Source organism: Sarcophilus harrisii, chromosome 3 (assembly GCF_902635505.1).
Source record: "Sarcophilus harrisii chromosome 3, mSarHar1.11, whole genome shotgun sequence".
Lineage (NCBI taxonomy): Eukaryota > Metazoa > Chordata > Mammalia > Dasyuromorphia > Dasyuridae > Sarcophilus > Sarcophilus harrisii.
In genome coordinates, this window is record NC_045428.1 from 172,158,802 (window position 1) to 172,172,413 (window position 13,612).

The 13,612-nt window shown below is 34.9% G+C and overlaps 1 protein-coding gene across 4 annotated transcripts in view; it reads left to right on the forward strand.

Annotated features, from left to right (window-relative positions):
- Nucleotides 1-13,280, forward strand: part of UXS1 (UDP-glucuronate decarboxylase 1) — a 148,950-nt gene extending 135,670 nt beyond the window's left edge. For 3 of the 4 annotated variants that reach the window (XM_031958787.1, XM_031958788.1, XM_031958789.1), the window contains 4 exons: nt 2,689-2,749; nt 4,614-4,671; nt 8,900-9,003; nt 12,052-12,183. In XM_031958787.1, the coding sequence (XP_031814647.1) occupies nt 2,689-2,749; nt 4,614-4,671; nt 8,900-9,003; nt 12,052-12,183 (355 nt within the window). Of the gene's footprint in view, nt 1-2,688; nt 2,750-4,613; nt 4,672-8,899; nt 9,004-12,051 lie in introns of all 4 variants that reach the window. The other variant, XM_031958786.1, reaches the window with a different exon arrangement.
- The last annotated feature ends 332 nt before the right edge of the window (nt 13,281-13,612 follow it).

Genomic DNA, 13,612 nt, shown 5'->3' on the forward strand with positions numbered 1-13,612 from the left:
TGTTACTTTTCAACTATTCTATCTTCAGTTTGCTTGATGTAAATATATAATATGAAGGGACTATTCATTTAAGTTCTTAGAGAAATGGTGTTCCTGTTCATTCACTAAATAAATCTTTTCTCCCTAAAAGGCCCCCAATTCTGACTAAATTATCACAAACTACAAAAGACCCAAAGAATCATTTCTGGACTTATAATAAATAAATAAATGAATAACTAGGTAACTCAAGTAAATAATTAAATGTTTAGAATGCCTCCTCCAAATAAATAACAAATGAAATTTATATAGTGCCCTAAAACTTATAAAGCTCTTTACATATATTTTCCTTTGAGTCACATACCAAGTCTTTAATGTTCTTACAGGTATTATCTCATTTTGTAGATAAGGAAGACATTAAGTGTTTTCCCTGTAGCCCATCACTACTAATTATACAGCTAATTAGTGTGAGATGAGATTCCAACCCAGAATTTCCTGATTTCAAATTCATTACTCTCCTATGCCAAGTTTCCTCTTAAAAAAAACAATTAATATTTTTAAATAGCACTTCAGTTTTGCACAGTGCTTTTTACTTATGTTATATCTTTGAGTCTTCACAACACCCTTGTGTGTACAAAGGATGTTGTCATACCCATTCTACAAATGAGAAAACTTATATGAAACCCTTGTTCAGGATCACAGTCAGTAATGGTATTTGAACCTTTGAATCTTAACCTTTGTCCTCCTCATTCCAAGTCCATTTTGCTTTCTGTTTTGAAACAGAAGTTTCAAAGTTTCTTCTTTTAGAAATCTTTATATATTAGGGAATTCTTTTCTTTGGCAAAATTTAGTTCCATAATTTTATCAATATAGAGGGCTTCCTATGAAGAAAGTTCTTCCATTGCAAATTAGAAATTTTTCTTTAAATTTAGAGCCATAGAAATTTGAAAAAGTTAAGTGACTTTCTTGGGGCCACATAGTATAAATTTCAGAAGAAGGACTTGAATCTAAATCTTTATGACATTTAGAACAACCCTCTATCAATCATATTATCCTATATCTCACATTTTATATTACAATTAGTATTGGGTATGAGAAAACCTCTTAACCAATATCTCTCATTCTCACAATTTGCTATTTCTACTCTTTTGGGATGATGTTACTACTTAGTCATCATAATGCAAAATTAACTGTTGTTTTCCAAAAATGTGTCATCTAAGTAAAGAATATCTAACAATTCAAATTCATTATCATTGACATTTTACCATTGCTGTGGTTGATATTTTCATGGTCAAGTTATGTCTTCATATACATTAAAGTCACGTTATTAAAAAAAAAAAAAGTCACTTTGTCAAAATGACACTTGATAAGAACTTTAGGTTAAATATAAGTGTGATCTGTGCAGGGTTGGCCTTAAAAGTTGCCAGATTATGTTATAAATTATCCATCATTCAAAGCATGGTTACCAGAATCCTGTTAGCCTTATTATTTGATATTAACTTAAGTAACTTTACTCTCACCATCTCCATCCCCACTCCCTACCAGTTTCAGACTAATTATAATAAGTAGTATTGAATGGCAGCTTTTAATGCCTGAAACTGTGAATCTTTTCAGGCCACATTGCTATGAGAAAACACCTCCATTACAAAGAATGTTAAGATGGTACCAACGATTCACTGCCATAGTGATGAAGTGACTTTTTTTGGTCAGTTTCTCTACAGTAGAGAAATAATCAAATGGCTGGCAATTATTGGCATGAGTGCTTGATTTGTGAGAAAAGAATGATTTGAGCATGTTAATATAAATATGCCCATTGGTTATAAATGGAAAATTAAAAAGTTTGCCAAAATAGCCCCCCAAAAGGTTCCTTTGTTTAAGAGAAAAGCAAGACTGTTGATCATTGTCTTTTGCTTTATACAATTACTTTTTTTTTTTTTAATCTGTAACATGACTCATAATGCCCTGCTCCTCGGTGGTAACAATGCACAGAGAAGCATCAAAATATTTTAAAAATTTGCATCTTTCAAATTTCCTGTGCAGAACTGAGAGCTCTTTCTAAGGATATGCTGCCTTTTGAATAGGAATAGAAGTGTCTTTTGTGCAGTACTGCAGTGTCATTTTTACAGAGTAACTTTTTTTTAACAGAGCCCCACTTTAAAGCTTCTGAAAATAAGAACCAAATCTTGGTAAGCGGAAATTTGCTTACTTCTCTTCACTTTTCATGGACCAACCAATCACAATCCATCTGAAACATTTGCAATTCCCTGACTTTTGTGTGGAGTGTGAAATTGTTGGTTGGGGAGAAGGAGGAGGTTGGGGCATTGGAAAACAAGTCATAATCATATTTCAATAACCAATATTATTTGGTTTGTCTTTGTAACATACCAGTCTGGGGATCTCCATGCTTTGCACAATTCTTTCATCTCAGTGGGCTTTTGTTTCATAATAACATTTCATCTGGGTAAAGAAACGCTCATCATTGTCCATTGGAGCCAAATGGGTAGGGACACATCATACATGGGTTTTCATTAGGGATATAAGAACTTATTCTGTGAACATCCATCTCCGTTACAGGATTTGTTTTTTGGGTTTTTTTTTTTACATTCTTCATATTTTCCGATTTGTTTTTTGGTGGGGAGGGACCAAGAAATTGTTTTTTCAATAGTCATTTATTTTGAGGAAATAGACAACATGGCTTTCCTTCTTTTGCAGTGACCTAGTGAATGGACTTGTGGCTTTAATGAATAGCAATGTTAGTAGCCCTGTCAACTTGGTAAGTCCTTTTTCCTTCACATTTTCTGTTCTCCATTGGTTGGCAGGAATATGACTTTCTGGTAAAGGTCCTTATGAGATCTGAATTGTAGAGTCTATCTTTTCTATCAAAAAAAAAGTCTTTGGGAATCTAAATGGTTTTTTGCTGGGGAAGATGCACTAAGAAAGTTTTACAAGCAAAATATTTCCATAAAGATGTTTTACAAAAGATCATAATGAAGAAACTCATAAATGAAGACCTAGGTCCACTCAATTTGGCAACAACATGCATAATCACGCAGTATTAAGAAAAGCTTTTTAATAATGTTTGTAATTTATGGAAATTACATGCATAAATTTGCGTGTCCCTGATTTAATACATGAATGTATCTTATGTAAATATCCTTGAGTAACATGGAAGAAAGAGCTTTTTCAAAGATAATATCTCACTGATGAAAGTAGTTGTAATATAACTATGAAAAACAGCCTTCTTGCCAAGAAAAAGGATGCTGGCTAGATTAATCAGGAGATCTGAGTTCGAATTGAATCTCTGATAACTTGCTACTCTATGATTTTGGGCAAATTATTTAGTTTGCAGGGGCTTTGGTTTCCTTAGAGCAACTAGGTAGCACAGTGGATAGAATGATGTGCCTGGGGTCAGGAAGATTCATCTTGAGTTCAAATCTGTACTTAGAAACTGTGACTCTGGACAAGTCACTTAACCCTGTTCATCTAATTTTTCCCATCTGTAAAATGAGTTGGAGAAGAAAATTGCAATATCTTTGCCAAGAAAATCCCAAATTGTGTCACAGAATCAGAAACAACTGAACAACAGTTTCCTTCTATTCAGAGTAAGAAGTTTGGACTAGCTAGTCTGTTGAGATCCCTTCCAATTAAACACCGGTGATACTATGAAAGCCTATTTTCCCCATGGTCCTTGGGTTTTTGTTAATATTATTATTATTAAAATTAGACCTCAAAATAGTTAAAACTCATCAAAATACCCTTCAGAAAAACTAAAGATATGTAACAAGAAATTTATTTTCTCAGATTTAAAAAAAAGAAAAATAAATGAAAGATGTAGCTTGTCACCTTGAAGATATGAAGTTAGCCCATTAATATTTAGAGACTTTTAAAACAGTAAATGAAAGTAGACAAGACTTTTTCTTCTCTTTTCATTATTAAATACAAAGCCTGTTCAGGCGTATGTGTATCTTTTTTATTAGAAGGGCTACTACTCATCAAATAAATATTTGCGTCTTGTATAAGTGTTAGATTCATAATTTCTCTTTTATATGGGATTTATCTAGTATATTTGACACCAGATATTATCTGATTTAAGCAGTAGGCTTTGCTTTTATTTGCCATTTATGTCACTGTTCTCATTAGGGGCTCTACCTTCCGAATGATTTTTTATTTATATTTATTTATATGTTTATAATGTCAGACATTGTGCTAGGAACTTTACAAATATTATCTTATTTAACCGTCACAACAAATCTGGAAACTAGGTACTACCTTAATTTACAGTTTTTCAAAGAGAGGAAATTTTTCAATTGAGGAAATTGAGGTGGACAGGTTAAGTGAGTTGCATTAGGTCACAGTATCTAAGGTTGCATTTGAACTCAAGGCTTCCTGACTTCAGACTCAGCAATCTATATGCAATGGTTGCTGCTATCATACTTGGAAAGGTATCAGCCAGAGTCTATAAACATGAATTTTGATGTGTTAATAGTCCTGAATGAAAATTGCAACTGTGATGAAATAAACATATATATGTTCTAGAAAGCCTGTTGCCTTCTGCTGTCAGTGAGCCTATAAACATCTTACAGAAGATTAATGTGATGCTTAATTACTCTCATAACCAGTAACCATTTCTTCCTTAGGGGAACCCAGAAGAACATACAATTCTAGAATTTGCTCAGTTAATTAAAAACCTTGTTGGTAAGTAGGATAAGTCATTTCATGGGTGAACTTCAATATGAATGTTTCCTATCAGTGGTTAATTCCTTGATTAGCAAATGTGTAATTAATATAAGCTAATTGAATTGAATAAAAGCAGAGCTTTTATCAGAGACATTTGTCTTCTGATGCTTTAATTAAATAACAGCAGGAGAAAAGGGTGTCTTTGGTTTTGTTTGGGATTGTAACTGTGGGCTTGTTTCTGTGATAGATCCTTTTTGTTCCCCAAAGTTAGGTCATTTTGTGTAGGTGAAAATGATTTGTTTGAGGAGCCTATGCTGAGTGAGAATGGAATTTTAGAGGGTGAAGGAAAATCACTTAAATTGTGTATTGTTTGGTGTAGAACACATCGGCCAGCTCTATAAATACTATTTACAATTCTGACCAGCTTTCCTGTGAAATTGTAAGAGCCAACATAGAAATCAGGGCAAGAGATAATAAGCCAGCCAATTGAACCCCACAGTGACCCAGAGCTTTGTCTGATTTCCAGACTCAGTTTAGGTCCAAGCAATCTGTCTCCTGTTATATGATGAGTTTAGTCCCCAGCCCTGAGCAATTCGTGGAATCTTTGGAATTTTTTTTTCTCAGTTCTGTACCCATGTGTATAGGGAGACTAAAGATTTCTGCTGAACAAATATGGCACTGGCGTAATTAGGCTTTGTTAAGATCAAAGCTTTTATTGTATATTCATTTCTTATAGATATTATATTATTATAGATATAGCCACTTATAGATATTCCTGAGATCATGTGATTCAGCTACAAATGAATTTGACCTAGAACCAAAGGTCAGTGTTTTTCACCTCCCTGATCTGAATTCATGTCTTTATTATACACACCTATCAGCAGCAAGGACTTTGTTACTGGATCTGACCTAAGAAAACCTCATCTCCCTACAGTAGCAGGCAGCCTTTTTGGAATTTTGATTTCTGATCAAAGGAATATGTGTAGTTTTCTTCTCATTGGCCAAGCTGAGGAGAGGAACTAGTCCCGAGCTCAGGGACTTAGATCACCAGGTTCACCCACTTCCCATGTATTCTCTGATCCTTCAGATAACTGTTCCCTCCTTCTCCCCCACCCCAACATCCAGGAAGGAGTCTTTTTAAGAAATTAAATTAGGATCAAAGATTTAGAGCTTAAGGGAAATTAGCGGCTATTTGATCTAATCTCTTCATTTTACAAATAAAGAAACTGAGACCCAGAAGGGGTCTCTTCACCAGAAGGGTGAAGAAGTAAATAACAGAAATGGAATTTGAAGCCATCTTCTTGGACTCCATATTTGGAATAATATCTACTACACTGTTCCTCTTCCTGAATCCTTACTTGATTTTTGCAATCTCTGAATTACACAAAACAGCAAAGGTTTTCGTCATCAAGATGAGAGAGGTCATTTTTAAGTATCCCTTCTCAGATATTTGAATAGATGTATGTATATATGACTTTTAGTTAATTACTTAATCTTTCTGCCTCAGTTTCCTTATGTATAAAACATGACATGAGACTCAATGTCTTCTTACACCCTGTTCAAGCATAAATCTGTAATCCTGAGTTGCCCCCATGTCATAAGAAAGTATTGGGCTTTAATGTGTAATAACTAAGTTTTATTTCCATTTCAATATAGGGAAGGACCAAGTGAGGAAATTGGTTTTATCAATGAAGATCAGTACCTGTTCTATAATTTATAGACTTAGATAATTCTGTGAGTGACTGAAAAGTTGAGTGACTTTCTGGATATCACAATGACAGTATGATTAACTTATTATCTGTATTAATAATAACTTTAGTTTCACTTCTAAGAGGTTCTTATTAAATTACAACCTTCACTAAAATTAAACTGCAGTGCCTCATTGTAACAAAGTGGTGACCTTGGGGTCTTTGAGTGAATTTATCAGACCCAAAATGGAAGGGCAGCTAGGTGACACAATGATTAGAGCACTGGACCTGCAGTCCAGTTGAATTTGAGTTCAAATCCAGCCTCAGACACTAGCTGTGTGATGCTGGACAATCCATTTAATCTTGTCTGACTCAGTTTCCTCATCTGTAAAATAAATTGGAATAGGAAATTACAAACTACTCTAGCATCTCTGCCAAGAAAACCTTAAATGAGGTCACTAAGCATTGGATATGACTGAAAGACAACCAAAAATAGAAAAGCATTTCATCACAGATGCTAAGAAGGCTTGATTTTAGCTTGATGGGAAATTATGTGGAAATTGTGGGTGCTGTGGACTAGAGAAGTATCTTAGTGTAAAAGATAGAGAGCTAGTCTCAAGCATTCCAGCCCTAACCTCTAAGCCATATTGGCTATGACATTGGACCAGTCATTTAGTCTTTGTGTCCTTAGCAGTTTTCACAGGCTATAAGTTGTAAAGTTCATTTTTAATGAAGGGAATTTTTTTACACCAATGAAATCATCATGTATCTGGGATACTTTTTTTTTCTTACTCATAAACAAGGACAACAATAATGAGGAGAAGGTGATAACAAATATGTGGCACTTAAAGGTTTGCAAAATGCTTTACAGGTATTGTAGGTCCAATCTTCCATTGCAATGCTGCTTAAGGGAAACCTAGTCAATGTATGTTCAGCAGAAATTTAAATTTTTAAACCTAATAGAGAGGATTTTCTAGATAATGTAACTCCTGCCTCAGTTATTAGTAGCCTTCCTATTGTGGCAATATCTGCATCCATGAAAGACTGGCCCTGCTATAGAAATCAAGAGAAACTAAAAATTGAAACGGGAATATAAACACAGTCATCATAGTTTGCTCCTAAATCGGGAGTGTTTTTTTTTTTTTTTAATAGACTTCACCAGAGTCCTCTTACAGACTTTGTTCCCACTTAGAAGTGATCCTAGTTTCTCAAAAGTTATATGCCATAGGTATTGGATTCCAAAGTCTAGCAGGTTCCACCAAGCTGAAAAGTCTTTTGAATACTGACTAACGATGCAGCTTTTTAGACCAGCATCTCTCGTTTGAAGGCATTTGCCCCCATGTCAACCACAGAGAAATGAGTGTTCTAGCCAAAATATCTCTAACAGTCCATGTACTAAGTCCCAGGAGTTTTGTGCTTTGCATTGGTGAAGGAGATAACCGCAGTAATAAAATGACATTTTTCCCCCCTTGATAAAATTTGGGTCACATTGCAACTATATAGATACATAGATATTTATAAGTATATACATACACACATATACATACATCTATGTAGGAATATGTGTGTGTGTGTGTATTGTATACATGAGTATGTATGTATACAGACAGACTGATGGATCCTGGGCAAGTCATTGAACCCTGTTTGCCTCAATTTCCTCATTTGTAAAATGAGCTGGAGAAGGAAATGGCAAACCACTCCAGAATCTTTGCCAAGAAAAATCCAAATGGGGTCAGGAAGAATCAGACACCACCACCACAACAACAAACAAGAAGATACAAAGATCTATCCTTATACTACATTGTATAGATGTTATTCCCACTTTACAGGTAAAGCAGTTGGATGTCAGGAAGGTTAAATGTCTCAGGGCTGGATAACATAACTAGTCTAAGGCTGCACTTGAACTCAGATCCTCCTCAATATAAGCCTAGGTTTCTGACACTATCAACCTTGACTATCTTGAAGTCCTCTGGAAATGAGAATTATTGTCTAGGAGGCTATTGTCACAAAAAAAATGCCCTAATTTTCTAGGTCTTGGAGAGTTGGGGGGAAAGAACCTTTGCTAATGTGACCAAGTGGTTTAACAAAACATTTCACCTGATTGTGGTGACAGCCTGTAAAACTTGCCATCAGGAGGCTGGGGCTACTGGATCACTTGAGCATGGGAGTTCTAAACGGAATAGACTAAACTACCTGCTACCAGTCCAACACCAAAATAGTGGGGGGATAGGAAGGGAGAGTAAGCCACCTAAGGAGGGATGAGGAGTTCCAAATGAGGGGGGGAGAGGGGGAAACAAGTTGTAGAATCAGAAGACTCATGAGAAGCTGCTATTGACTTTACTTTCAGCCTGGGTGACACTTAGTCCTCCTGTTCTTACATGCCCTCCCACCCCCACCCCCCAAAAAAAAATCCTCTCATCATCCAGATCCCTAACTCAAGGCTAGATTTTAACTTTTGTTTTGTTTGTTTCCTTTTTAAATTGCCCCCCCATCATATCACAATAGTTGGTTCTTTTTATATCTCTAGAAATTATGTTATGGTTTCGGTCTTTAAACAGGTAGCGGTAGTGAAATTCAGTTTCTCTCAGAAGCCCAAGATGACCCACAGAGGAGAAAGCCGGATATCCAAAAAGCCAAGCTAATGCTGGGGTGGGAGCCCGTGGTAAGTGAAACCAAAGGAGACATGGCATCCCCTGGAAAATTGATTTCCTCTGTTGTACATGACCTTCCCCCCTCCCCTCCCTTTTGTGTCCTTCTGTCCAATAGAAGAGCCATACCAGCTGAATTCAAGTAATGCTTGGTGAGGCAGAGGGGAAGAAGGGGTGGAGTTTTCCTCACACCATTAAATGACTTTTCATGCATCATTTGAGAATCATTTTCTGTTACCAAGGAAATAGCTTTGATGGCCTTGCCTGGGCTGAATGAAATGACATATACACAGTTGTATTCCCCTGTGCAGACATGTAGGCCAGTGGCCTGTTTTGGAGCTCATAGACTCATCAGGACCTTTGTTCCTGTTACTTTCTTAGATCCAAGTATAGAATTCCTGGTAAAGGGAAATGCCTTCATTTAATTTTGTCAGTACCCTTTCCTAGATGCATGAAAGCTTACCTGGAAGGGGTAACCTATTTATTATCTATGAATCAGAGAAATAGCAAGTTCATAAACACTAGGTAGGAAACATTTTCATGCTTTAGGGCTTTAACTAATCCATGGAAGATAATTGTCCCTTGATGTGAATTCTCTAAGTTTGTTATTACATGTTGGGAGGAAGGCTGCTTTTGAAGCATGTATTGTTGATAGCTTTGAGGCAAATAGCTGGTGGTAGAGACAATGAGGAATACCCTTGTTGTTATTCCCAGTCTACTCTGAAGCCAATTACCAAGAGCACTTAAGGAGGTAGGAGCCCCCCATATTCTTGATTTAGCAAAGAAACAGCATCTAGCCATGGACTAGATCTATATTGTAGGTAATTTAGTGAGTAGAATTACCAAACAGTGGAGGAAGATCTACTCATCTTGTTTTTCATATAAGAAAACCAAGATTGGGAATATAAAAGATTTATTAAATTAATTACATTAGTTATTAAAGAATTATTAACATCAGAATAAATTTATCTTTAAGACAATTCAAATATGAAAAATTTTAAAATTTCATATGAATAATTTTAGACATTGCAAGCTTTCTTCAACATGTTGCAAGTAACCCCCCCACACACACACAAGTAATTTCAAATCCCCAAAAGTTTATCTTTTGTTTTACTTCTGTTGAATGCTTTTTTTTCATTTTTTAATAAGCTTTTGAGTTCTGAATTTTTTTCCCTATCACTTCCCCAAGACAGCCAATGATCTGATGTAAGTTATACATGTGCAGTCGTATAAAACATATTTCCATGATAGTCATATTGTGAAAGAAGAAACAGAACAAAAGGAAAAAAAAAAACATGAAAACAAAGAAGTAAAAATAATATGCTTCATCCAGATTCCATTAATTCATTTTCTGGATGTGGATACCATTTTCCATCATGATCATTATACAATGATGCTGTTACTTACATTTCCATTTTTTAACAATTAAAAATACATTTTTCTCCACTCTTTTCCCCTATCCTTTTCCCCCTTTTTCTTTTACTTGCAAACTATTTGTATTACAGAATAATATTTAGGATGACTTCTTACCTATAAAAGAATCCTTCCCCCCCCAAAAAAATAGATTTTCTTTAGAATTCCCATATAAATAACAAGCTTTTCTTGATAATTATAAGATTTAATTCAATTTACAAAAAATTTAATTTCATTTACAACTTTTTGGAAACATCACATAAGGGGAAGCATGGCATAGTGGTAAGGTCTGGCCTTGGAGTAAGAATAACATGGGTTTAGGTCATGGTTGAACAAAGTTACTTGGCATCTCAGTTCCCTAATCAATTCCCTGAGTCTAAATGTCACAGGCCAAAAGTTAATCTACATTTGTAGAGAGAGAATCTCCCACTGAAGTTAGAAGTTCTAGTCTCCCCATTCCTGTCCTAAAACAAAACAAAAATCCCATTATGTGAAGTAATAAAACCCGACATTATGTATTATAAAGACTAGTGAGAAAATTAGGAATTTCTACTTGAAGGCTATATAAATACTGAATATGGAGTCAGAGGACTTGTGTTCAAGTTCTGCTTTGAATATTTATCCCTCTATTTGGATATTTATTTGGGGGCATGTTACTTTTTCTCATCTATAAATTGAAGAGGATTAGACTAGATAGTCACTGAGGTGATCCCAAGGACCCTCCAGTGATCCAGTAGTCATCAGCTCTTTTTTCTAATTTCTAATTGTGTGGTGATTTTGAAAGGACCTATATCAGGAGAAGCTTTGCGGCACTTGCCGATTCCATTTTGCTATGTTCATAAGTGAAAGCTCAATTGTTACTGTTATCTGAAGTGAGCTGACAGCTAACAATGATGTTAAGATTATTTTAAACTCTGCCATTCCAGGTCATTTTACAGTATTCTGTCCTTTCAACCAGCAGTAAGTGAAAGTTGCCCATCCAGCTTAATCTGAACTATATGTAGATATTTGAGACATAAAGGGACTTACTAGCAAAGGGCTGATTGTGTTTTTATATATTCTTTTCCCATCCTGTGGCCTTCTTCCAGAATAATAATGAAATGGAATCAGTTCTAGAGAGGAGGCCAAAGGCCATTTAGTTCAATCTCCTCTTTCTTCAGATGAGGAAACAGTCCTTGGGAGATTAAAATACTTTCCCTTTTAAAAGAAAATTATTGTTTCCCCAAGTAACATTTTTTCTTCGTTTAATCAAAAATAGAAACTAGTAGGTAGAAGGGGAAAAAAGGAGGGGCAGAAAAGTTTAAAGAAAGGAGAAAAAAAGAAAAGTAGGTCAGTATTAAAGATTTTATATCTTTTAGAGCAGAATTTTATTTATAATAAACAAAATGAAAGATAAAAAACAAAACTGTACTCCTGCTGCTGAGTTCCACCACATTTTGAAACAGTATGCAGAGTATTCTGGTTTTTTTGGGTTGGCATTGGTCCTGTGACCAGTGTGTGGTGCTGTGAGCATTCCTAGCAAACATTTCATGTTGAAAACCAGCATTTCCTGCACAGTAAACCCCAAAGGACAAGCACAATTATTTATTTCATTAGACAAGAAACTCAGTATTGATGTGACCTTGTCTTTTTCTCTCCTCTCCAAACAGGTCCCTTTGGAAGAAGGCTTAAATAAGGCAATTCACTACTTCCGTAAAGAACTTGAGTACCAAGCAAATAATCAATACATCCCCAAACCGAAACCCGCAAGGATAAAAAAGGGCCGAACACGACATAACTGAAGGAAGGATTTGCTTCTCTGGACAGGAGAATTCCCTTTTACATTTGACAGGATGTAATTTTTTTCCTTTCCTTTTTTTTTTAAAAAAGAAAGACTTAAACAGGTGTTATGAAGAACAAACTGGAATTTCATTCTGAAGCTTGCTTTAAGGAAATGGATGTGCCTAAACCCTCCCCTAACATACATACACACACACACACACACACACACACACACACACACACTCTCAGAAGAAAACTGCAAATCTTGCCTTGCACTTTTTAAAATCTGTCTTTTTATGTACAAATAGAATAGAAACATCTTTGAGTATTTTCAAGTTTTTTATCTTGCTGTGAGATCCTTTGTTGTTGACTGTCACTGACAGTTTTATTTACTGGTTTCTTTGTGAAGCTGAAAAGGAAGACAAATGGAATGGAAATGCCAATTTTATTTATAAAATATGGATCCCATAGTTATACTATGCATAAGAGAAGAAGTTTAACAGTATTGTTGGGCAAGTAAAATGCTGGGATTGAGTCTGCAGGAGTATATACAAGAATTCAGTTTGAAACCTTTATGTTTCTTTGGATTCAGAAATTTTCCAAGGTTTTAGTTTTAGTTGCTCACTTGAATTGGAGACATTTTCATTGATTATCATGGATAAGGATATTTTAAATCACTACTGTGTCGTGCTGCGTACTCTGGGAAAATTTAAAAAGTTATTGTATTATTGGTTGACAGTGGTTGAATATGCTATTTTAATAAAATATTATAACTTAAAACTTAGACTTTTCAATTTTTAATTACAGTAGCTGTTTTATATCTGTACAGTACATTTTCTAAGGGATGAAAAAAGGAGAAAATGAATATGTATTTATTTGTAAAAGTCTGTTAAAAAATCAAAGTTATTATATATGCTGTATAATTGAAAATGATGGCCTTTGAATCATTATGTGCAGTCCAGACTAAATTTACAGAAATAATGAAGAACATTTTGGGAAGACTTTACGCTTCTTAAAGAGTGAACTAGAGTTTTATTTTATTCTTATATTCATGGGCTTATTTGTGATGTATGATGAATATACAGTTGTTGTTCAGTAAATTTTTATTGATAAAAGATAGGGACCAGGCATGGGTCATTTGTATTATATTGTGTGATTTGTTAGACTGATTGGGTTTTTGTGTTGTTTTTGTTTTCCCGGAGGAAGAAATGAAACTAAGATCACAACTTTTCAAGCCAGAGCATGTGTTTACCAGTTAAATGAAAAGAAACAAATATGTACCCCTCCCTTTTCCCATTTCCTCATTGATTATCATGGATAATCAAAAGAAACAAGAGACAATGTCTTGTATCTATGTAAGAACTCTTTTTTTTAAAAAAAAATGAGATTATGATGTTAAATAGAAATGGTATTTACAGCATGATAAAAATACAACTGACTGCTAGAATT